At 54.0% G+C, this 23,066-nt stretch overlaps 1 protein-coding gene across 3 annotated transcripts in view; it reads left to right on the forward strand.

Annotated features, from left to right (window-relative positions):
• Positions 1 to 23,066, forward strand: part of CDH23 (cadherin related 23) — a 359,086-nt gene that overhangs the window by 321,432 nt on the left and 14,588 nt on the right. For all 3 annotated transcript variants that reach the window (XM_036337001.1, XM_036337002.1, XM_036337003.1), the window contains exons 37-49: positions 3,429 to 3,650; positions 3,954 to 4,073; positions 4,726 to 4,906; positions 10,629 to 10,762; positions 11,311 to 11,520; positions 12,016 to 12,123; positions 13,739 to 13,841; positions 15,110 to 15,235; positions 15,894 to 16,097; positions 17,249 to 17,707; positions 20,811 to 20,927; positions 21,888 to 22,112; positions 22,846 to 23,015. In XM_036337001.1, the coding sequence (XP_036192894.1) occupies positions 3,429 to 3,650; positions 3,954 to 4,073; positions 4,726 to 4,906; positions 10,629 to 10,762; positions 11,311 to 11,520; positions 12,016 to 12,123; positions 13,739 to 13,841; positions 15,110 to 15,235; positions 15,894 to 16,097; positions 17,249 to 17,707; positions 20,811 to 20,927; positions 21,888 to 22,112; positions 22,846 to 23,015 (2,379 nt within the window). The remainder of the gene's footprint in view (positions 1 to 3,428; positions 3,651 to 3,953; positions 4,074 to 4,725; positions 4,907 to 10,628; positions 10,763 to 11,310; positions 11,521 to 12,015; positions 12,124 to 13,738; positions 13,842 to 15,109; positions 15,236 to 15,893; positions 16,098 to 17,248; positions 17,708 to 20,810; positions 20,928 to 21,887; positions 22,113 to 22,845; positions 23,016 to 23,066) is intronic.

The following is a 23,066-nucleotide window of genomic DNA, read 5'->3' on the forward strand; positions in this document are numbered from 1 at the left end:
AGAAAAAAAAACAAAATCTAGCTTTGGTGTAGACTTGACTATAGATTCCAGAGCTTGCGCCCTTGTGCACATGCACACTGAACATAGGTGTGGCACAGGTGCAGGAACACAACAGGCTTGGCACATCCCTGCACTAGGGCACAGGTAGTGTGTGCACAATATCTGGTCTTGTGTCCCATAGAAAATCACCAGTGCCCTCTCCCCCCAGACCCCAACTTCCCTTCCCACTTCGCACCATCCCACTCCTGTGCCTGGGCATCCTCGGGGCACGCGCATGCCCCCACTGCTAGTGCCCTGCTCTCGCACCCCACTCAGCACACCGGCACCACTGGCCATGTCTCTCTCCTCTCATCCAAATTCTTCTCGTCCCTCAGGGTTTGGCTCAAGTCCTTCCCCTTCACAAAGTGCTCTGACCTTCTCCTGAGGGTCCCCCTCCAGTCCTTATAGCCACACCCCTTCAACCATCACACCCGGCCTGGGGTCACCAACCAGTTGATTTCATCGGGGCTCATCTGCCCTCTGAGCTAGACCATGAGCTGTTTGGAGGCAAGGGCCTCTCCTTGATGTTCCTCAGTCCCTGGCACAAAACTGGGCACGGAGAAGGGGTTTAAAGTGATGAATAAGTGAGTAAGTGAGTTTCTAAGTGGAGAGTGGCAGTGGCAGTGGCTAGGGCCAGGGATTGAAAGAGCGGGAGGGCACAGCCATTATACCAGTTTACCCAGCCTGGCTGAAGCTCCCAGGAGCGCTGCTGGCTCATTGGGGATCTCGAGCTCCCAGGCAACTCCCGGGCTGAGGGACAGAGCCCACCTGGGTCGGGAATCATGGTAGTGGGACTCAAGAGTAGCTGGGAATTCTGGGCGCCCTGATCCGAGTCAGAGGCTCTCTGAGAGCTCTTAGACCTCGCTCAAGGGGCAGGAAAGGCTACAACAGAGGAAGGTGGGTGTCGTGCTGTTACTGGGTGACCTGTGCAGGCCCAGTCCCCCTGGACTCAGATAATCTCCCTGGGATGGAAGGCCCAGAGATTGCCAGCACACAAGCAGGTCCTTGATCATGAACCTGATCTTACGACCCCACTCCAGGAGACAGCCCAGGGCCCTTCCTGCTGGCAGAGGGTGAGCTCTCCCACCCAGGAAGGTACCAAGCCCATTGAAATCAGGTGGGTCCTGAGCCCTCTTCCACCCTGGCCATCCTCTGGCAGAGGTGGGATCCTTCAAGGGTGAGACCCTGGAGCACCTGCCCCCAACCCCTCCATTTCTTCCTGGCCTGGCCTTGCTCAAACCACCCTTGAAAGCAGACTCCCTCTGCCCCAGGGCCTAGGAGGTGGATGAGGGGAGCCTGGAACTATGGGGCGGGGAGCAATTCCCTTCCAATCCCCCCCCCCCCCCGCCCCACGCCCAGAGGGCTAGAACACCTGAGTGTAGCTACCCATGATGCTCTCCTCCACTTCCTTCCTCCACACACTTCCACCAGCTGAGCTTCCTGGTTTGCAGCGGGGTGAGACACAGGGCATTGCCCAAGGTGTGGGCATGGTCCAGAATCCTGAAGCACTGTTTTCTCAATGCCAAGGCAGGAAGGGCTCAGCTGAAAGGGCCTTCGGGACATTAACTTCCTCCTCGTAAGACTAGAGGGAGTCAGACCCCCTCCCCTCCCAAGCTCAGGCTGATCTCAGGGAGAAGAGGCTGGTGGGGCAGCCCCGTTAGACGCGCCACTCCCAGCCCCTGCAGATTGTTAGACTCGCTTCCCGGAGTCTGGGAAAGTGGGGAACCATGGCTGAGGCTGGGATCCGGCCCTTTCCTGCAAGGTGGCACTGTTGTGCTGACAGAATGGTTTGTATTAGTCAGGGTCCTGGTAGTAAAGAGAAGAGCCACTCACGGCTCAACTGAAGGTGGTTTAATAGAAGGCCTGTTACAGAGCGGGTGACGCCCCTCAGACCAGCAGCTGCCGGAAGCCCTTACCTCTCACAGAGCCACAGGGCAAGAGGAGGTGAGGTGACTGGAGCCCAGTGAGAGCTGGAGCTGTGAAAGGGGGCGCCCCGCAGGAGAAACACGGCCACTGGTGGAACTAGAGCGAGGAAAGGAAGGAGTGGGGGAGAAACCCCCACCTCTCTCTCCTCCCTCCCCACATCTTCTGCCAGGACCTCCCATCGGCCCAACCCATCTGGAAGCAGATGGCAAGGGAGCCCAGGTGAGGCAGTCCACAGGGCCATCCTCCCAGGTGGAGAAGCAGAATGGAGAGGGGACGGGGTGAGGAGCAGAGATGCCAGCACGTGGCTAACCTCTGTCTCCATGTACCTTCTCTGCTCGTGGGGTGCCGCATCAACCATTGCTCCGTAGTGCTGAGCGCCGAGTTCCAGGTGTCTACATAGCACAGGTGGTCCAAGCATCGGCCAACAACGGCCAGTCGCAGGAGAGCACGCGGCAGAAACTGTTCTTGCAGCGAAGCGTGTTCTGGGAGCTTTGTTCCTCACAGCTCAACAAATTCTGCCCATGGAATCGCCCGACACCCAGTGTCGTCCTCCTTCAAAATGCTGAAGATCGGCATTTCTTGCATTTACAGGAGCATGGGTGACGCCGCCTTGCCTTTTGTACTCCAGGTGGAGGTTCGGGGTCAGTAAAGCCCTGGCCCAGGAAAAGCTATGGGCTCGGGGTGGTTACTGGGGTTCATCTTAGATGCCAATGTTATTTTAAAAAAATGTTTCTTTATTGACAGAGAGAGACAGAGAGATGAATGAGAAAGAAACATCAATTGGCTGCCTCCTGCATGCCCCCGATTGGGGATTGAGCCCACAACCCGGGCATGTGCCCTCACCAGGAATTGAACAGGCCACCTCTTAGTACAGCGGTTCTTAACCTGTGGGTTGCGACCCCTTTGGGGGTCGAACGACCCTTTCACAGGGGTCGCCTAAGACCATCGGAAAACACATATATAATTACATATTGTTTTGTGATTAATCACTATGCTTTAATTATGTTCAATTTGTAACAATGAAATTGGGGGTCACCACAACATGAGGAACTGTATTAAAGGGTCGCGGCATTAGGAAGGTTGAGAACCACTGTCTTAGTACATGGGACAACGCTCAACCAACTGAGCCACAAGGGCCAGGCCTCTTATATGCCAGTTTTAATCACTAGGTCTCTGAACTGACAAGGATCCTGAGGTTACATCTGGTCTAATCAGTGCCATGATTGATTAGTAATGTCTGCAATGGACATGGACAGAGAGGTAGTGGTGCAAGTAGCATCTTGTACCTAAGCGGTTACCTAGATGGCTTTTGTGTGAGTGCCTTCTCTACGAGCCTGTGCCTGCCCTCCCTCTCACCCTTCTCCCTCTCCCTGAGTGAGTGCAGCCTGGAGGAACGTGCAGCTGGATCCACCTCAACCTCTCTAGTCCACTGACCAAGGAACCTACCACGTTCTCCTCCGCAGGCCACCACTCACGTGTACGTGACCATCGTGGACGAGAACGATAACGCACCTGTGTTCCAGCAGCCCCACTACGAGATCTTGCTGGACGAGGGGCCAGACACGATCAATGCCAGCCTCGTCACCATCCAGGCGCTAGACCTGGACGAGGGGCCCAATGGCACAGTGACCTACGCCATCATTGCAGGCAACATCATCGATACTTTCCATATTGACAGACACACGGTCAGCAGCTGATGGCGGGTCTAAGAAGAGGGTCACCTGGCTAAAGGGATTGGAGGGAGCTCAGTGACATCATGGGGTGGGGGCCCAGCAAAGATGGAGTCTGGGAGGGAAACTGGGGTGTGTGGGGCAGCCATTGTGGGAAAATGGAAATCCTGGGCTGGGTGGCAACAAGGGTTTCCCATCATGGCCAGGATGCCGCCCTGCTGGGGTAGTCACAGAGTCCCCCATGAAGGAGCTGGTCCCCAGGGTGGCCTAGACTCACTACCCATCGCTCCACCCTCGTTCCCTCTATGTACCCCCCAGGGTGTCATCCGTGCTGCCAAGGAGCTGGACTATGAGATCTGCCATGGCCGCTACACCCTGATCGTCACAGCCACAGACCAGTGCCCCATCTTGTCCCGCCGCCTCACCTCCACCACCACGGTAGGACACAGCCCCAACTTGGGGGTGAGGGGAAATGGAGCCCAGAAAGCTCAGATGGGAAGAGGGGTAGGGAAAGATTATCTAGGAGAAACACCTAAATCCAAGAGCCCTGTCCTGGTCTCGGCAGCTCACCCAAACTTGCTGTGTGTCTTTGAGGAAGTTAATGAACCTCTCTGAGTGGTTGCATCTATCAGATAGATGCTGATACCTGCCTTCCTCCCCTTCATGGGGAGAGCACAAGCTCTGGTCAAACCAGCAGGATTCATATCCCTGATCTTGCATTTCCTAGCTGTGTGGCTCTGGGCAAGTGACTTAACCAACCTGAGCTTCACTGTCCTTCTCTGTGAGATCGGGAAATAAACGCAATTGCAGTGTGTGGGAGCAAATGAGACCATGTAAAATGGCCGTAGTGTAGCAATAAGTAGAAGTTCAGAGCATCATTCTCAAAATATGAGTATGCCCCAAAAAGGCTTCTACAATGACAGTGACTCAACCATGCACAGCTTACAAAGGCTCCCACGTCCACATCTCGTCTGAAGCTTGCATCAGCCCCCTGAGGTAGGATTATTGGGTCCAGTTTCCAGATGAGGAATCCGAACCCAGCACAGGGCGGGCTGAGGTGCCGCCCGGCTAAGCGTGTCCCCCATCGCAGGTGCTTGTGAACGTGAATGACATCAACGACAACGTGCCCACCTTCCCCCGAGACTATGAGGGGCCGTTTGATGTCACCGAGGGCCAGCCGGGGCCTAGAGTGTGGACCTTCCTGGCCCATGACCGGGACTCGGGCCCCAACGGGCAGGTGGAGTACAGCATCGTGGATGGAGACCCCCTAGGTGAGTGGGGCCTGAGCTGGGCGGTGGGGCAGCACAACCTGAGGGCCTGGTGACCTCCCACTCAGGAGCAAAATGAGCCCCACCACTGTGTGATCTTGCCCTCTCTGCGCCTCAGTTTCCCCATCCATGAGATGATGAAAACGATCTCACATGGATATGGTGAGAACATGCAGAAATCTGGGAACAGAGGCTAGTAGCCGTGGAGGGTCACAGACTCTCTTTGAGAATCAAACAGAAAATGCGCCTGTGTCATACCCTGTGAATAGGCTCAAGTAGAGGAAGGACACATCCTCCCCCACACCCCCAAACGCACACACTCAGCCCTGGGATTTCTCTGCACATCTCTCGTCACCCAGCCATGGCCTTCACAGCAACCGTGGCTGGTCTCCTCCGCTGAAGAACAGTTTATGGCCAGAGAGAGTTTTCTCAAGGTGGTTTTCACTCATTTCTGTAGACTAGGAATCGCAAACCCTAAGGCCTTCTAGGCTTATGCAGGGGCCATATCTGAGAAAAGGGGTCTAGGCAAGATAGTAGGGCGTAGGAGGGGGGCCCTGTGACAGCCACCGCTCAGCTCCTGCCAGTTGTAGCCATGTCTTCCCTTTTTTGTCTGTTTTATTTTTATCATGTTTTCCCATTTCTACAGCCTGGGTATCAGGCCTTCCCATTTTTAAAAGAAAAATTGAAAAAAATTGGAAATTTAAATCTTTGTAAAACATCCAGATTTTTAATTGATCATTTGATAGTTACTGAGCACGTACCATATGCCAGTCACATTGCAGGTGCTGAGGGTACAGAAAGGACGAAACAGGTGCAAAGCCCTGCCCTCGTAGGGCATGTGTTCCAGGCGGAGGCCACAGGCCAGGGGCATAACGGATGCAGCAGATGACTTAGTGCTGGGGGTGATATAAAGCCAGGAGATGGGGAGCGCAGGGGAAGGCTGCAGGGGAAGGCGGGGTGTTCCAGGAAGACCTGTCCAAGAGGTGGCATTTGAGCAAAGACCTGAAGGAAGGGAGGAGTGGGTCATGTGGACGCCTAGGGAAGAGCGTCCCAGGCAGAGGGAACAGCGATTGCAAAGGCCCTGAGGTGGGAACATGCCTGGCAGCAAGCAAAAAGGCCATGTGGCTGACGTGAAGTCCATCAGGGGGGCAAGTAGGAAGAGATGAGATCAGAGAGCTGGTGGGTCCAGATGTTGTTGGGCCCTGCGGGCTATTATTAAAACTTGATCTGAATGATGTGGGGACCATGGGAGGACTTTGAGCCGAGGAGGGACACGGTTTGACTTAGATTTTTTAAAATATATTTTTTATTGATTTCAGAGAGAGAGAGGGAGAGAGAGAGAGAAACATCAATGATGAGAGAGAATCATCAATTGGCTGTCTCCTGCAAGCCCCCTACTGGGGATCCAGCCCACAACCGGGCATGTGCCCTCAACCAGAATCGAACCTGGGACCCTTCAGTCCATAGGCTGACGTTCTATCCACTGAGCCAAGCTGGCCTGGGCTGACTTAGATTTTGACAGGACTACTGTAGTTCCTGTGCTCAGAAGGGATGGTGTAGCCAGGACCAGAGTGGTGGTGGCACTGTCTCAGTGGTCGGCTCTCATATATTTCAAAGGTGAAGCCAACAGGAAGTGCTGACTGATTGGATGTTGGATGTGAGGAAAAGTCAAGGATGACACCGAGGTTTCAGCCTGAGCAACTGGAGAGAGGGCATTGCCATAAACAGATGGAAGACTGAGGCAGAAGCAGGTGTAGAGGGAAAGGTGAGGTGAGGCTGAGGTGTCGGGTAGGATGGATGTACAAGCCAGTTCAGGAGAGAGGCCTGGGCTGGAGAGAGGTATTTGGGAGCTGCCAGCACAGAGATATTTAAAGCCACCAGATGAGAGAACACTGAGGCAGCCAGCAGAGGAGAGGTCCAAGGCTAGAACTAAGAACCTGGGGCGAATTTGCAATGAAGAGGCAAAGAGCCCTGGCTGGCGTGCTCAGTGGTTAGAGCATCCACCCTCAGACCAGAGGGTCACGGGTTCAATTTCCGGTCAAGGGCACATACCTGGGTTGCAGGTTCAATCCCCAGCCCCTATTGGGGCATGTGTAGGAGGCAACCAATCAATGTGTCTCTCTCACATCTCTCTCTCTCTCTCTCTCTCTCTCACACACACACACACACACACACACACACACACACTCCCTCCCTTCTTCTACTCTCTCTGAAAATCCATGAAAATCCTTGGATGAGAATTGAAAAAAAAAAAAAAAGAGAGACAAAGAAACAAACTCACTCTATTAGACCAGACCTGGGGCCCCCATTGTCCAGAGCTCGTGGGTCACAGTTCTGACATGCCTGCCACCTTTCATCTCCCAAAAGTCTCCTCGCTGGCCAAGGACTGAGCCAGGGTCTTCCTCTGCCATTTTTACAAGCACAGAGGTTTTATAATTTCATGGGGGTCCTGCTCCTGGTCAGGAGGATGCCAAAGCCCGGTTGAGAGGGGGGTGTTAGGTGGGCAGCTGAGCCCCCTTCCCAATAAGGCCCTCTCTGCACCCAGCTTTGGGGTGCAGGGCATACCTGTGCCCCAGAAAACTGCGTTCTGATCCATGCCATGGGCCCTTGGTGTCATAAGCAAAGTCCGCATGTGACCAGGGTCAGCCTTCGGAAGTTGGGGTCTCCTGCGTGTCCCAGAAGCCTGAGAGGCAGGTCCCGGGCAGAGGGAGAGAGGCCGGGGACTTTCCCTGGTCTGAGCAGCCTGGCTCCCTCCCCCCAGGAAGGAAGAGCAGACATTCAGAGCCCAGCGATAACCTCAGGCTCACCGAGTGCTGCCCCATGTCAGAAGAGATAAGCGATGAGCTAAGGGTGTGTTCATGAGGTCATGCTATCCTTTCCCCACATCTCTTCCCGCCTCCCCTCCCGGTTTAGTGACACCATGTTGGTAACTGGAAAAATTGACAAACACTATAAATCAGAGCTATTTTCTGGGAGAGCGGGAGTAGGGACACACCACAGGTGAAGGGACATGCTCCAGGCTACACAGCCCAAAGTCACCTTTTCCCCCATTGCAGCCTGAGCCTGGAGGGTGCTCCTGTCAGTGGGGCGACAGACATCGGGGATGACACGTTGGTGCAAGCCCCCCTGAGGCATGAGGAGGAAAACTGCTAGGGAATAGGCCACGCCTACTTGAGCCTCTCCTGCCAACCCCAACCTTCTCAGCTAACCCTTCTGGTCAGACCCACTCCTGGGACCCCTTTCTTACATCTCCATCCTCCGCCAAAGCCCCCAGTTCCTTGAGCAGGATGCCTCGGCTGCCTTTCAGAATGCCCCTGGTGGCACCCAGGGCTGCTGTGGATCTAGCACACACGTGGAACAGACTTGTCCAGCACCAGAACAACCTGTGGTGGCACCTCTTCATTAGCCCATTTCTCAGATGAGAACATCAAGGCAGGACTCGGTAACATAGCCAAGAGCACAAAGGAGTGAAATCAGGATGCAGATCTGTGTATGACTAGGTGGTGAGTCTCTGCTTTTAACCTCCAACTCCGGAAGGAGTGGAGCGGCAGGGAGTTCAGGCCCCGGGGATAAGGAGGATGATTTACTGTCCAGGGGCCTTTAGCCTGTTTACTTCCCGCAGTGAGCTGACTTATTAGGAATCTAGCCTGGGCCCAGCTCCCAGAGCCTCAGGCCTGCCCCCCTGAGCCTTCAGAACCTCTTCCTTCCCTTCTTTCAAGGGGTGGCTGGCTTTGGAGAGAGGGCAGGGGGCCGTCTGTTTGCACATGGGCAGGGGATTGAGACAGGGCCTGGAAACCCCTAGAAGGGGATCCTCAGTTCTTAGAGGCCGTGGAGTATCGGGCTCAGGAAATCCTGCTGCACTCAGTCTCAAAGGCTGCTGGGAGCAGAAGAGCTGGCGGGAAATCCCAGCTGCAGGTGAGCCTTGAAGAGGCTGTTTTTTACATCAGAGCACTAGGAGCTGGGGGCAGGGAATGGAGAGGGAGGATGAGAGGGGGCAGGCAGAGGACATTGTGGGAGAGCCTGGGCCTCTGTCCTTGCTGTGCCCCCCTGTGCTGCATGTCCCTGAGCAGCCAGTGCCCCACTCTGCCCAGGTACCAAAGGGAAAGTGAAGGAAGTAACCCTCCCTGTCCCCGGTTCCTGGAGGAGTTCACACAGATAACCCCTCTTCCTCACGCTCTCCCCACCTCCCGGACTCACCGTCCCTCCCCTTTCGTCTATTCAGCTGGGCTCCCACCTGCCCCTCTGCTCTGTTCCTGTACCCACTCCCTGCTCTCACCCTCCCTCCCCCACCTCCCACCTGGCTCAGCCCTGACTGTCTGGAAAGACTCCAAGTCCCATGGGATGCAGTGAGCTGAGACCCAGAGCCCTGGGTTGGAATCCTGGTCTGTTGTTAACTTGCTGGGAGAGCTTAGATAAGTCATCAGCTTTCTCCGGATTCCCATTTCATTTTCGGTGTTGTTTTTGTTGTTGTTTGTGCTTGTGTTGAGTAAGTTCTTTATGTATTTTGGGTATTAGCCCCTTACCACATACATGATTTGCAAAGATTTTTCTCTATCCAGTAGGTTACCTTGCCATTGTGATGGCTTCCTTTGCTGTGCAGAAGCTTTTTAGTTTGATGTGGTCCCACTGGTTTATTCTTGCTTTTGTTACCTTTGCTTTTGGTGTCAAATCCAAAAATTCCTTGTCAAGACCAATGTCAAGGAGCTTATTGTCGATGTTTTCTTCTAGGAGTTTTATGGTGTCGGGTCTTACATTCAAGCCTTTAATCCATTTTGGGTTAATTTTCGTGTAAGGTGCAACCTAGTGGTTTCATTTCATTCTTGTGCAGGTGGCTGTCCTGTTTTCCCGGCACCATTGATTGTTCTTTCTTCATTATAGAGTCTCATTCCTTTGTCTTAAATTAATTGGCCATGCCTGTGTGAGTTTATTTCTGGGCTCTCTGTTCAGTTCCGTGATCTATGTTTTTATGCCCAAAGCATACTGTTTTGATTACCATAGCTTTGTAATATAGTTTAAAATCAGGGAACATGATGCCTCCAGCTTTGTTCTTTCTCAGAATTACTTTTGGGGTTCCATACAAATTTTAGTGTTGTCTATTCTATATCTGTGGAAAATGCCGTTGGAATTTTTATAGGGATTGCATTGAATCTGTAGGTTGCTTTGGGTAGTATGGATGTTTTAACAATATAAATACTTCTCATCCATGAACACAGGATATTTTTCAATTATTTATATCTTCCATTTCTTTCATTAAGTCTTATAGTTTTCAAGTATAGGTCTTTCACCTCCTTGGTTAAATTTACTTGTAGGTAATTTTATTCTTTTGATGCAATTATAAATGTGATTATTTTCTTAATTTCTCTTTTTGATGGCTCATCACTAGTATATAGAAACACAACAGATTTTTGTCTATTGATTTTGTATCCTGCAGCCTTACCGAAGCCACTTGTTCAATGTGACCATCTTATCCAGAGTTAGTCCCTGGCCTGCCCATGAGCCAGGAAGGAAACTGGCCTGTCCTCTCAGGCACAGCAGGGCCTGAGGGGCCCAGACCCACCTGCACCCAGCAGTTATCTGTCCCCCTCCCTCCTGAACTTGCCAGACCTCGGCAGGTCCCTGGAGGATCTGAAGCTGGGGCATTGCTAGAGGAAGCGGGACAGGCCTGGGCTCTCTGCCACCCTTGACCAATCCCGGCTCACTCTGGCCTCTCCTGGGTGGCACCCAGGGGAGTTTTTGATCTCTCCTGTGGAGGGTGTGCTGCGGGTCCGGAAGGATGTGGAGCTGGACCGGGAAACCATTGCCTTCTATAACCTGACCATCTGTGCTCGAGACAGGGGGGTGCCCCCACTCAGTTCCACGGTGAGTCTGGGGCCCCATTCTACTGGCTTTACCTTGCTGCCCCCTGAACTCTCCATGGAGACTCCTGTCTCCAACCCAGAGAGGCCACGTGCTCTCAGGGACCCTAACAGATTTGTGAGTGGATCTTGGGGCTCACCCAGGGAGGCTGGACCTGGGGCCTGGCAGCCATGGCCACTGCAAGTTGTCTCCCCCCAGCAGCTCTCTGGGGAGGCCACCTTGTTAGTGGGCCTCTGCCCCTGCCACTGCCACTTTCAGCTCGCCTCTGCCTCTACCTTTTCTGCTTCCCTCTAACCCTCGTTTTCATCTCCTTGCCTTGTTCATTATCATTTTCTTCTTCCTCCTCCTCTGTCTTGTCCATGGTCCTCAACTGCACCTTCCTTCCTCCCTCACCACCCCTTCGCTGTCCTGCCCTGCCTCACTCCTCGCCTGCTCCTCTGCTACCATGTCCACCATCCCTCTTCCTCCCTCTCTCCTCTCTGTCTCCTCACACCCCCTCTTCTGCTGTCCGTCACCTCTTCTTTCTCTCCTCCTCCCCTGACGCGCCCCAGATGCTGGTGGGGATTCGGGTGCTGGACATCAATGACAACGACCCTGTGCTGCTGAACCTCCCCATGAACGTGACCATCAGTGAGAACAGCCCCGTCTCCAGCTTCGTCGCCCACATCCTGGCCAGCGATGCTGACAGCGGGTGCAATGCCCTCCTCACCTTTAACATCACTGCAGGCAACCGGGAGCGGGCCTTCGCCATCAATGCCACGGTAGGGCCGGGACTGACCCAGGGTGTTCCCCAGGGTTTTTCCTAAAAAGGGGGACCCTGCCCTAGAGGCTTTCCTACACCGCTGTCTGGTCTCCTTCTGGTTCCATTTCCTCCTCGAGCCTCCTTCCTCCACTAGGACTCAAGAGTCTCGGTGGGGAGCATGGAACCTGAGATTCCCAGCTGAGCCATCTCTGGGGTCCCCGTCACCCCCAAGGCTTAGCATGTGCAGATATGGGGCCAGAGCCTCAGTACCACTTGGCTCATTTGACATCGTGGAGTGTTACCAGCTGCTGGCATCACAGGGTCCTCAGAGGCCCCGTCCCCTTGAGGCAGCAGCACCCGGGCGCTGGGGTCGCTCTTAGAGACCGTGTCTGCGGTGGCTTAGGGAGGGAATTCACAGGCACCTGAAGCGCAGGCAGAGCTGTTGGGCATCTGTGGCCAGAGCTCAAAGTGGGGAAAAGGTCGCTCCTGAGCTTACCAGCCCTCCCCTTCCCAGTCAGGGGTCGTCACCGTGAACCGGCCCCTGGACCGCGAGCGGATCCCAGAGTACAAGCTCACCATTTCCGTGAAGGACAACCCGGAGAACCCGCGCATAGCCAGGAGGGTGAGGCTGGAGGGCATGGTGAGGTGCGGGGAGCAGCCAGGCGCCTGAGACGCACAGGCCACCTGGCCAGGGGGTTGGATGCACAGGCCTTGGAGTGAGCAAGTGCTGGGTTCAAATTCCAGGCCTGCCTGTCAGCGGGCGTGTGACTTTGGCCAGGCAGTTTCTCTTTTTCTTCTGCAAAATGCTGTCCCCAAGGCTGTGGAGAGGACTGAAAGGAGCCAGTATCTGCAAAGTGCTCAGCCCGGTGCCTGGCACATGGCAAACACTCAGGGAACTCAGCCATCACCTCCCCTCAAACCACTGACACTTGGGCACACACCACCGTTGTGTGTGCATGTGGCCTGCGCGCACTCACACAGCTCTGGGGTGCTGGCAAGGTTGCATTTCCGCTGAAAGGGTGGCTTTTTCCCTCAAAAGCCAAAGAAATGGTTTCTCTGTACTAAGAGGAGGTGGGTGTTGCAAGCAAACGGTACCTTTGGGGGTAGGTTCAGCCATGAGGTCTGGGGCACGACCTTGACCAAGAGTCATTGGGTCTGGCTTAGCCCAGCTCTGCTTCTGACTAGTTGCATGGTTCAGCCAAGACACTACCCTTTCTGGGCCTCAGTTTCCCCATCTGTATAGGCCGAGGAGACTTGTAAGTCACTGGCCTCTCTCTGTGCTCCTCTTTCTCCTTCTCCCACTTCCTCCCCCCTTCTTTCTTCTTCTGCTCTCATTCCCCACCTCTGCCTGCGCTGTGGAGGGCCGGGGCCACGCTGGGAAGCAGCAGCATTGAGTGGGGGAGTCGGGAGGCTAGGGCGCTGGTCCCCTCTCTGCTGCTGATTGCCGTGCAGTTCAGTCACCTCTGGGCCTCGGTTTTCTTTTCTTTTCTTTTTTAAATACATGCACTCTATCCCACAGTCCCTAAAGATATCATCTCCCTTTTTAAAAAAAATATATTTTATTGATTTTTTACAGAGAAGAAGGGAGAGGGATAGAGAGTTAGAAACATCGATGAATGAGAAACATCGATCAGCTGCCTCCTGCACACCCCCTACTGGGGATGTGCCCACAACCAAGGTACATGCCCTTGACCGGAATCGAACCCGGGACCTTTTGGTCCGCAGGCCGAGGCTCTATCCACTGAGCCAAACCAGTCAGTGCTAGGCCTCGGTTTTCTTGCCTCCGCAGTGGAGGTTCTGAGAGATCAGAACTATGACTGGTTTTTTAAAAACGTGAGGTGCAGCCCTGGTGCGAGTTTGGGTGAACTCTGATAGGGCATCAGGCAGGCCTAGAAGGTCTGAAAGCCACCACTCATCTTGCTGCCTGCAGTCTTTCTTGCCATGAGATGGACCTGATTAAATGCCGTGCTCACCCCTCCTGCTGTGAACTTCACGGCACCTTTGTGAAGGAGTTAAGATCCCATCTGCCAGATTGGAAAACAGGCCCAGCGAGGGGAAATGATTTGCTTAGGGCCATGCAAAGAGCTGCTAGCACAGCAGGGACTTGAACCCAGGTCTCTAGACCCCCAGTATGGGCTTCTTTATTCCCCACCCTGTGCCCTGACCCCACATCTCTCAGCCTTCGGAGCACGTTGCTAGGACGTGCCTCCAGCCTGCCCCCACCCCGCCTCCCACAGGACTTTGACTTGCTGCTGATCTTCCTTGCGGACGAGAATGACAACCACCCCCTCTTCACGGAGAGCACCTACCAGGCAGAGGTGATGGAGAACTCTCCTGCTGGTAGGTGCTGGGCCCACCTGGGAACTCCTGCCGCCGCCAGGCACCACCTGGTCCCAGAGGCCTGTGGATCCACCTCCTACCAGAGGTGGACCCAGCTGAGGCCTAGCTGGGTTAGTAGCCTCACCACAGAGCCGGCGGGTGCCAGAAGGTGTGGACGGGAGGGAGGGAAGCAGCTTCAAGGGGCTGGTGGGCCCGGGCTGCCAATTCTCTCAGGGGCCACCAGAGAGGCCACGGGTGTAGTTGGAAGTGATCATTGGTCCGCAAAGTGGTCTGAGAGCAGCCCCAGTGCTCCCCAAGAGGGACAGTGAGGTGTGCGGACCACCCAGGAGGGGAGCAAGCCCACCCTCCCTGCTCCCTCCACCCAGGAGCACCAAGCATCCTGAAGGCTTCTGGAAGCTTCAGGAGCATCTGTCATCAGGGCCTGCGTAGACCAGCAGAGCTCTTCCCCACACACAGGCACAGAGCAGTCTCCCCTCCCTTCAGAGCGACAGAATCTCCTTTTCCCTGTCCCCCAGGAGGTCCTCTCCCTCTCCCCCCAGCCCCCAAGCTCTGATTCCAAGTCACAAAGAGATGAACTGAGAAGCTCCTGTCTCTGGCTGGGTGCCCCCCACGTGAACTTGTTTCTTAGTCTGCCTGTGAATATGCTCATACATGTGCTAATACATGTTCACGTCAAGCATATATGTGGACTTACACACATGCACAGACACACATAGGCATGTGGGTGCCTATACAGTGCACTCCATGTGCAAATGTGCCCCCCCGCCGAGGCAGGCAGGCTCACAGCCAGGGGCGCCCAGGCCTGCGAGTGCCCCCGTGGCCATGTGAACAGAGCCCTGCACACACACATGCATTTCCAGTCACGTATGGTCAGACACCTGTATAAAGCATTGTGGACACACATGGACAGACTGGGAGGGGTATGCATACCTCGATAGGGCCCGTGCACAGGGAGAGGATGTCAGGGAGCCCCCAGACCCTCCCTCGGAGTAGCCAGCCTCAAAGGCTGCTGGGAAGGCAGGCGTGCTCCGTGGGGGCCCAGAGGGGCTTGCTCACCACTGTTGTGTTTTCTCCCCAGCAGGGCTTTGAGGCCGCTCCCCGGCATCTGCGTCAGTCTGCCAAGGCTGCCGCAGCCGGCCCAGGGCCTCCCCACCCCGTCCACCTCACCTCCCTCTCATCCATTGTCAGCCATGGCTCACCGGGAAGGGGCGGGGGCGGGGGCGGGGGGCCGGGTTGGCCCTGCAGTGACCCCTCTCCCCCCGGTCCAGGGACCCCCCTCACGGTGCTCAACGGGCCCATCCTGGCCCTGGATGCGGACCTGGACGTCTATGCCGTGGTGACCTACCAGCTGCTGGGTGCCCAGAGCGGCCTCTTTGACATCGACAACAGTACGGGTGAGGCCTCTGCACACCCAGCACTCCCGCCTGCCCCCCTCTCCCAGCTGGGGCAGGAGGGGGCCGGGGCTGGGTCTAGGGCCTCCCCTGCCGAGCTGGGTTAGGGCACCTGGGGCCAGGTGAGATGACCCTGGAGGAGGCCTGGGGACAATACAAGGGACCTGCTAATACATAAACTCTCGGCCTAGACAGAGAGCCCCCAACCCACTCCTCCATCTCCCTGTGCCCAGCCAGAAGCAGCCAAAGCTCTGTCCCCAAAGCACCCCAAAGGTGACCCCCAGAGACCACGTCACATCAGTCTGGTCCTAGACAGTAGACCAGTTGGGGGAAGGTGACACCAAGGAGGGACATACTAGCGCCTCTCTCAGCCGAGCAGGTCAATCCCTCACCTCGGGCCACCCATCTCAGGCAGGACTCTGAGACCTGCCGAGGGCACCTGGGGAGGGGACAATCCCAGGAGATCGGCACCGAGGGGACCCCCCTAAGCTTTGGTCGTTGAGCCTTTGGGGAGGAAAGTCATTGGTTGCTTTCTCTGCTCCTCTTTTATCTCTTCCCACGTTGTGCTGGTCTTCCCACGACCCCCCTGGCTGGCTCTTGCCCTCTTTCCCCCTGCACCCCTCTCCTCTGCGTCTCCCTGGCTGGGGGCCCTGGGCGACAGGCGTGGTGACAGTGAGGTCAGGTGTGGTCATTGACCGGGAGGCCTTCTCACCTCCCGTATTGGAGCTGCTGCTGCTGGCTGAGGACATTGGGCTGCTCAACGGCACAGCTGACCTGATCGTCACCATCCTGGATGACAATGACAACTGGCCCACCTTTAGCCCTGCTGCCCTCACTATCCACCTGCTGGAGAACTGCCCCCCAGGTGAGCAGGGTGCAGGGAGCAGGCCGGCCCCAGGCAGGAGCTGGTGGGTGGTCCATGGGGATTGGAGCCTCAGAGGTCGGAGCAGAATCCACCTCCAGCGGGAGGAGGGCAGGCAGCAGGGTGGGTGGAGAGAGCCCTGGAAAGGGAGTAGGAGATCCAGCCCCCTCCCCCCCTCGCTTCCTGTGTCTGACCCACAGTGTCTGGTCTGCAAAATGAGATTATTATTGAGAAAATGTTCCTGGTTGAAAGACTATTTTAAAGTCAAAATAGAATTAATGAGATGCCCATCAAAATCAAATAAGCTCTTGGGGGTAAATTTTATTCTGAAAGTCATCTGGAAGAATGAGAACATTTTGGGGGGGGAAAAGTATAATAAAACCAGATTTGCCTTCCCTGATATTAAAGCATATTATAGAACTGCAGTATTTAAAACCATATGATATGAGCTAAACGGTCTGGGAAAAAGTAGCCCTGAAACAGATACCAGTAAATTGAAGAATGTAATATTAATGTGATGCAATGAAACATTAGTGAAAACTGATTAGTGTGCAAAACAGCTATTAACGTTCAGTGTAGCTTCCTACCCAATATAAGGCACCAAAGTGAAGTCCAAAGACATTCTAAGGAAAAAATGTAAAAGTAGACCACAATAAAAAGTAAGAGAAAAGCTTTAGGTGAATAGTTACCTGACTTCAGGATAAGAAACCTCTCAGCATATAAGAAACAGCTTAAAAAGGGGAAAATACTAAATTTTGGCGCTTATACATTTACACTTCTTTACTTCAAATAATTATGACCAATGCCGGAAAGGCAAACAACAAACTGAAAAAAGTTATTTGTCCCAAGTTATCACAATTACATAACTTGTATAAATTGATAGAAAAATAGGCAGAAGACAAAAACGTACAATTTGCAGAAGATACAACTGATCATTAAATTATTAAAAAGGTTCAAGCTCACAAATAATCAAAGAATGTAAAATGAAATAAGGTACTGTTTCCCTACAAAATCGCAAACATGGGAAGTCTATAAAAGATACATGCTGCAAGGCTGTGCTGAGAGGGTCCCCTGTGAACCGCCAACAAATGCATGTTACTGCGATGTTCCTAGGAGAAGCCAGTGTGCCCAGCTCCTCCGCACTTTCCCCCCAGGATTCTCAGTCCTTCAGGTCACAGCCACAGATGAGGACAGTGGCCTCAACGGGGAGCTGGTGTACCGGATAGAAGCGGGGGCTCAGGACCGCTTCCTCATCCACCCGGCCACGGGAGTCATCCGCGTGGGCAACGTCACCATTGACAGGGAGGAGCAGGAGTCCTACAGGCTGACCGTGGTGGCCTCCGACCGGGGCACCGTGCCGCTCTCTGGCACGGCCATCATCACCATCCTTATCGATGACGTTAACGACTGCCGCCCCGAGTTCCTCAACCCCATCCAGACCGTGAGCGTGCTGGAGTCCGCCGAGCCCGGCACCGTCATTGCCAATGTCACGGCCATCGACCGTGACCTCAACCCAAAGCTGGAGTACCACATCGTCAGCATCGTGGCCAAGGACGACACGGACCGCCTGGTGCCTGACCAGGAGGACGCCTTTGCTGTGAATATCAACACAGGTACAAGGGCCTGCTCCCCATTCACCCCTGCTCCAGACTCCCTGCCCCAGTCTGCTCTCTGCTTTCTTCCCCACCCTCCTCTTTGGTATTCTCTCTCTCTCTCTCTCTCTCTCTCTCTCTCTCTCTCTCTCTCTCTCTCTCTCTCCCCCCCCCTCCCTTTCCCTCAGCTGCTCCTCTGTCTACTCTCTGCTCTCCCTATTGACAGCACATCCTTCCCTCTCTTTTCTGTCTTTCCCTTTGTCCCTTCCCTCTCTCCTCTCTCTTCTTCCTTCTCCCTTGACCAGTTCCCATCAGTGTTGTATGAGAGTGCCCCTCTCACCACCACTTGCCAGCGTTAAATATTACAAAGTGTTTAGGTTTGTAATTTTCTAGGAAAATTGTACCTTGCATTTCTTTAATAACTGGTTAGTTGAATAATTTCTTTATATGTATATTGGCCATTTAAATCATATATATTTGCATACACACATATGTATATATACACATATATATGTATATCTTTAATGACTTTCTTAGACCATCACAAAACAAAGAGAAATGTGGCCTATCTTTTATGATTTATGCAGTTTATTATAATTTTGATGGTTTTACCATTTTTCCCAGTTCAGTTTGTTTGCTCCTCTAGGAGTTAAGGAGGAACATGGGACCTGCCACGTGTACTTCCTGAAAGGCCCAGGGAGTGACAGCAAAACTGATATGACTAACACTAAATGCTAAAATATGTTGTTGTTTAGAGAAATGCATAGTAAAACAGCAATGAGATATCAGTTTCCAAATGTGATTAGCAGATATTAGATGCTGGACAGTATTGAGTATTGGTGGTTATGTGGGCACATCTGATCCCACAAACACTATTATAGGAACTTAGACCCATTCCACCAACTAGATAGCAACTGAACACAATATAACTCACACCTCATGGCCCAGCAGTTCTGCTCCAGGTAGAACTTCTCAGGGAAACTCCCAGGTCAATAATGGGACTCTCTGAGGATGTTCGCTGCAAGGTTGGAGGCCACGTGGGCACCCATCCTTGGGAGACTGGAGACTAAAACATTGTGGGTGCCCGCCATGGGATGCCAGGCATCAGTCAGAAGCAACAGACTAGACTCACACAGAGCAACGTGGGTGAACCTTAAAAATAAGTACTTACTGAAAAGAGTAAGAAATAGGGTGGGATATATATACACCACAATCCTATTTGCATAAATATAAGACACAGAGAGAGAGACACACATATGCCAAAAAAAAAATTAAACCCACATGATTTTGAATACATTACAATGATTGCCCTAGAGGAGAAGGGAAGGGGGAAGGCGTATTGAAATGGAATAGATACATGCAGAAAACAAGAGCAGGGCCAATGACGAAAGTGTGCAGTGAGCCAGAGTACAGCTCCGTCTGCACCAGAGGCCTGGAGGAAGGAAGAAGTGAGGAAAACCAAGAGCACCAGGAGGTCACATAGGTTAAGCCATGTCCCAGTTAGCAGACCCCACCCCTCCACCTTACAGTGGTTGTTCAGGACCATGGAGAGCGGCTCCATACCCCTGCCCAACTTCACGCTGTACATACAGTACGGACGCCTCTACCGCTTTTCTCTGTCCTGTCCTCCTTCCCTCTGACTGACTCTTTTCTCTCTATTTTTCTTTCCAGTGTCTTCTCTGCCCATCTTCCTCATGCTCTCCCCGCCTGCCTTGCTCACCTGCCTTCCCCCTTCCTCTCCTACCAAATGGGCTCCCTCTTCCTTCCCTGGCTCCCTTCCTCTCTGCCTCAACCTCCCTCACAACCTCCCTCCCAGACTTCCCACCCTGGTCAGCTCTGAGCCCCATCGCCCCCCCTGCCCTGCTCCGCTCCATCCCCTCTGCACCTGAACTAACTGATGTTAACCTTCTTCTCTCTTCCTCACGGCTGGCAGGCCCACAGGTTTGAGCTGTTTCTCTGTCACTTCCCACCTCATCTCTTCTCTGCTTCACCCCATTGCCTTCCTCCATACCCACCGCACCCCCACCACCCTTCCCATCCTGTGGGGCCAGGCCAAGGCCGTGGCCCAGCCTTTGCAGACTGAATGCAGCCATCCTCTCCCCATCCTCGCTCCCCAGCCTCGGGACGGGGAGCGAGAGTAGGAAGAGGAGGAGGAGGAGGCAGCGGCCCAGGGTAAGTGACGTCCCCTTGGCTGGAAACCGAGGAGGACAGAAGCCCAGCAGGGGGACCTGCCAAAGGGGAAGGGAATCCCAGAGACCTCAGGGCCTGAGAGGGAGCTGGGAAGGGAGAGAGGAGGTTCCACCCTGGATGAGGCGGATGGGAGGAGCACCAGATCCTCCAAAAGGCAGGGAGCAGAGAGGGGCCCAATAGAGCAGCCCCTGCATCAGCTCAACTAGATCTGTCCAGTGGTTGGGCATGGGCAGGGGCTCTGAGCAGCAGTGGGAAGGTGAAAAGAAAACTCCTTGCTGGTTCTAACATAGGGCTGCGCTCCTTTCCACCATTGGTCCAAGTCACTCCCTACTTAATGGAGGCAAAGGAGTAGTCCTGATGGTCCAGGCTGTCCCATTGCTGTCCCCCCCAGAGCACCCCTCAGCAGTTTAGCGGCCTTAAACTTCCGTTATACTTGATCTCTGTGGAAAACAAGCATTCTTTAAATAGAGATAAAATTCACGTAACAAAATTCACCATCTTAACCATCTTTAAATGTATAGCAGTGTTCAGTATACTCACATTGTTGTGGAATACAAAGCACTTTTAAACAAGCAATTGCATGTCATTCTCTGTGTGCCAGGCACTGTTCTAAGCCCTTTACTCCTCTCACTGTTATAACCATACAAATATGGTAGGTACTGTAATTATCCTGATTTTACAAATGAGGAAACAGGGGTGCAGAGAGGTTAAATAGTTTGCCCAAGTTCGCCATCTAGAAAGCAACGAGTGATGTGCCCTAACTTGCAGGTGGCTGTGGCCTCATCCCAGCCAAAGATGAGATCAGCAAGAACAAGGTTCATTGGGGACCATTGCCCTTGGTGGGGATTGAGTGGGTTGGCCAGGAGTACCCCTTAGAAGGCACAGATTTTAGGGGGTTCCCCTCGGGCTGAACCTGACCTGATGTGGTCTACAGGGTCTGTTTTGGTGAAGTCTCCCCTGAACCGGGAACTCGTTGCTACCTATGAGGTCACTCTCTCGGTGATTGACAATGCCAGCGACCTACCAGAGCGCTCTGTCAGCGTGCCAAATGGTAAGGTTCCCCACAGGCACCTCCCATTGGTTATTCGGAGCTGATCTGGGCAGGAGGGGCAGGCTGGGAACAGCAAAGGCTCGGCCCCAGGAAGGAAGCAGCAGGACCCAGAGGGATGTGAAAGGTGGCAGCTACAGTGAGGCCCAGGATGGCCGTGTGTCCCCATTGTTAGGCAGAGCTCAGCAGTAGGGGATCCAGAAGCCAAGAATTGGAGGATTCATGAAACCCACGGCTCAGAGTGAGAAGGAGGCTTGGTGGAGGCTGGACGGGAACTGAGAAAAGGATGGTTAGAGACTTAGGTCGGAATCTGTTATCAGAACTGGTAACGAGGATGTGAGACAGATCTGATAGGAAGCCACAGGGTCCTAGGAAGGAAAGCACAAGGGAAGGTGATGGAAGCCACAGATACCATATTGGGGTGCACGGCCACTATGGCAGAGAAGAGAGGGGAACAGTTGCTGCCTTCTGCAGGCCGGCACAGGCCATCTTGTCTGCCGCCTGAGGCATGAGCTGGAAGGGGCTGCTAGAAGCACGTCTGCATGTCTGCTTATCTTTATTGCCCAGAGGCCAAGTTTTCAGGAAGGAAGGGCAGACGTGCTCACCTGCATGTCCCACACTCAGAGGACAAAGGGCTGGTCCTAGAGAGGTCATGACTCAGGAAGCAGAAGGCTGAATCATGGAAGGGCCTCATGGGACAGGTTAGGACACTAAGGCACAGTCGGCCAGGGGCTCCACCAAGGTGACTCAGCGGGTGGTAGAACCCAAGCTCCTGTCCTTATGGAAGAATGAAACCAGACCAGTGCCAAGGGTCACGACCCACCACTCCAGCGTGGGTCAGGCTACAGGGCTCCCAGGAGGGCTGTGAGGTGCTGCCATCCTCTCCAGGCATAGCTGAGGCTTAGGAAGGCCCAGCCACATTGGTGTCCCTCACGGCACCCTCACCCCCTGCCTTCACCCCAGCCAAGCTGACAGTCAACATCCTGGATGTCAATGACAACACGCCCCGGTTCAAGCCCTTTGGGATCACCTACTACACAGAGAAGGTCCTAGAGGGGGCCACCCCGGGCACCACGCTCATCGCTGTATCAGCTGTGGACCCCGACAAGGGCCTCAATGGGCTGATCACCTACAGCCTGCTGGACCTGATGCCCCCAGGCTACGTTCAGCTGGAAGACTCCTCAGCAGGTAGGGCTGGGGGCGGCGGGGGGGTAGGGGGTGTGCCTGTTACCCTCCAAGAGGGACCATGGCCCACTTCTCACCCTCCAGTTGTGGCCCCACCGTGGCCCCTCAGTGGACTGGGCCAGAGCCAATATGGCCAATGTTCCTACCAGATGCCCAAACTAGAGGAAAGGACAAAATGCTTGGTCCTAGGTTGGGATGGAAGGCCCCTTTAAGGTCTGCTGGAAACCTGGAATATTCCACCACCATCTGTCTCTACCACCCAAGCTTTCACTACAGCTGTCCCTTGGTATCAAAGGGGCACTGGTTCCAGGACTTCCCCAGGGGTACCAAAATTTATGGATGCTCAAGTCCCACAGTCAGCCTTCCATCCATAGCCACAGTCTCATATCCACAGATTCAGCCAACAGCGGATTGAAACCTAAGGTTGTGGAGGGATGTCTATGTTAGCATCACTTAGGAAGAAGGCCAGGAGGGATCTCTCAGAGGAGGCCCTGGGCATGTTGGTGTTCATCTGTTTGGCATGTGAAAAGCTTTCCCGCCCCTCCAGGAAAGAGAACAGCTGGTGCCAGTTGCTCTCAGCCCTCTGACCTGCCACTGGGCAGGGCTGACTGACCATCCTCCTTCTTCAAGGGACCACACCTGCCCCTCAGAGCTCTAGATCCTTCTCTTCATACTGTGGAGAGCTTTCTAAGTGAGGAATGGCCAAAATGGCACTGGGTGTGCCTCTGTGTCTTAGGGAAGGTCATTGCCAACCGGACGGTGGACTATGAGGAAGTGCACTGGCTCAACTTTACTGTGAGGGCTTCAGACAATGGGTCCCCACCCCGGGCAGCCGAGATCCCTGTCTACCTGGAGATTGTGGACATCAATGACAACAACCCCATATTTGACCAGCCTTCCTACCAGGTGGGTGGCCAGGCCTGGTGGGTCTCAGACCTGTGCCCATGCCTTGGGGCC

The sequence above is a fragment of the Myotis myotis genome, unplaced genomic scaffold, assembly GCF_014108235.1.
Source record: "Myotis myotis isolate mMyoMyo1 unplaced genomic scaffold, mMyoMyo1.p scaffold_m19_p_15, whole genome shotgun sequence".
NCBI lineage: Eukaryota > Metazoa > Chordata > Mammalia > Chiroptera > Vespertilionidae > Myotis > Myotis myotis.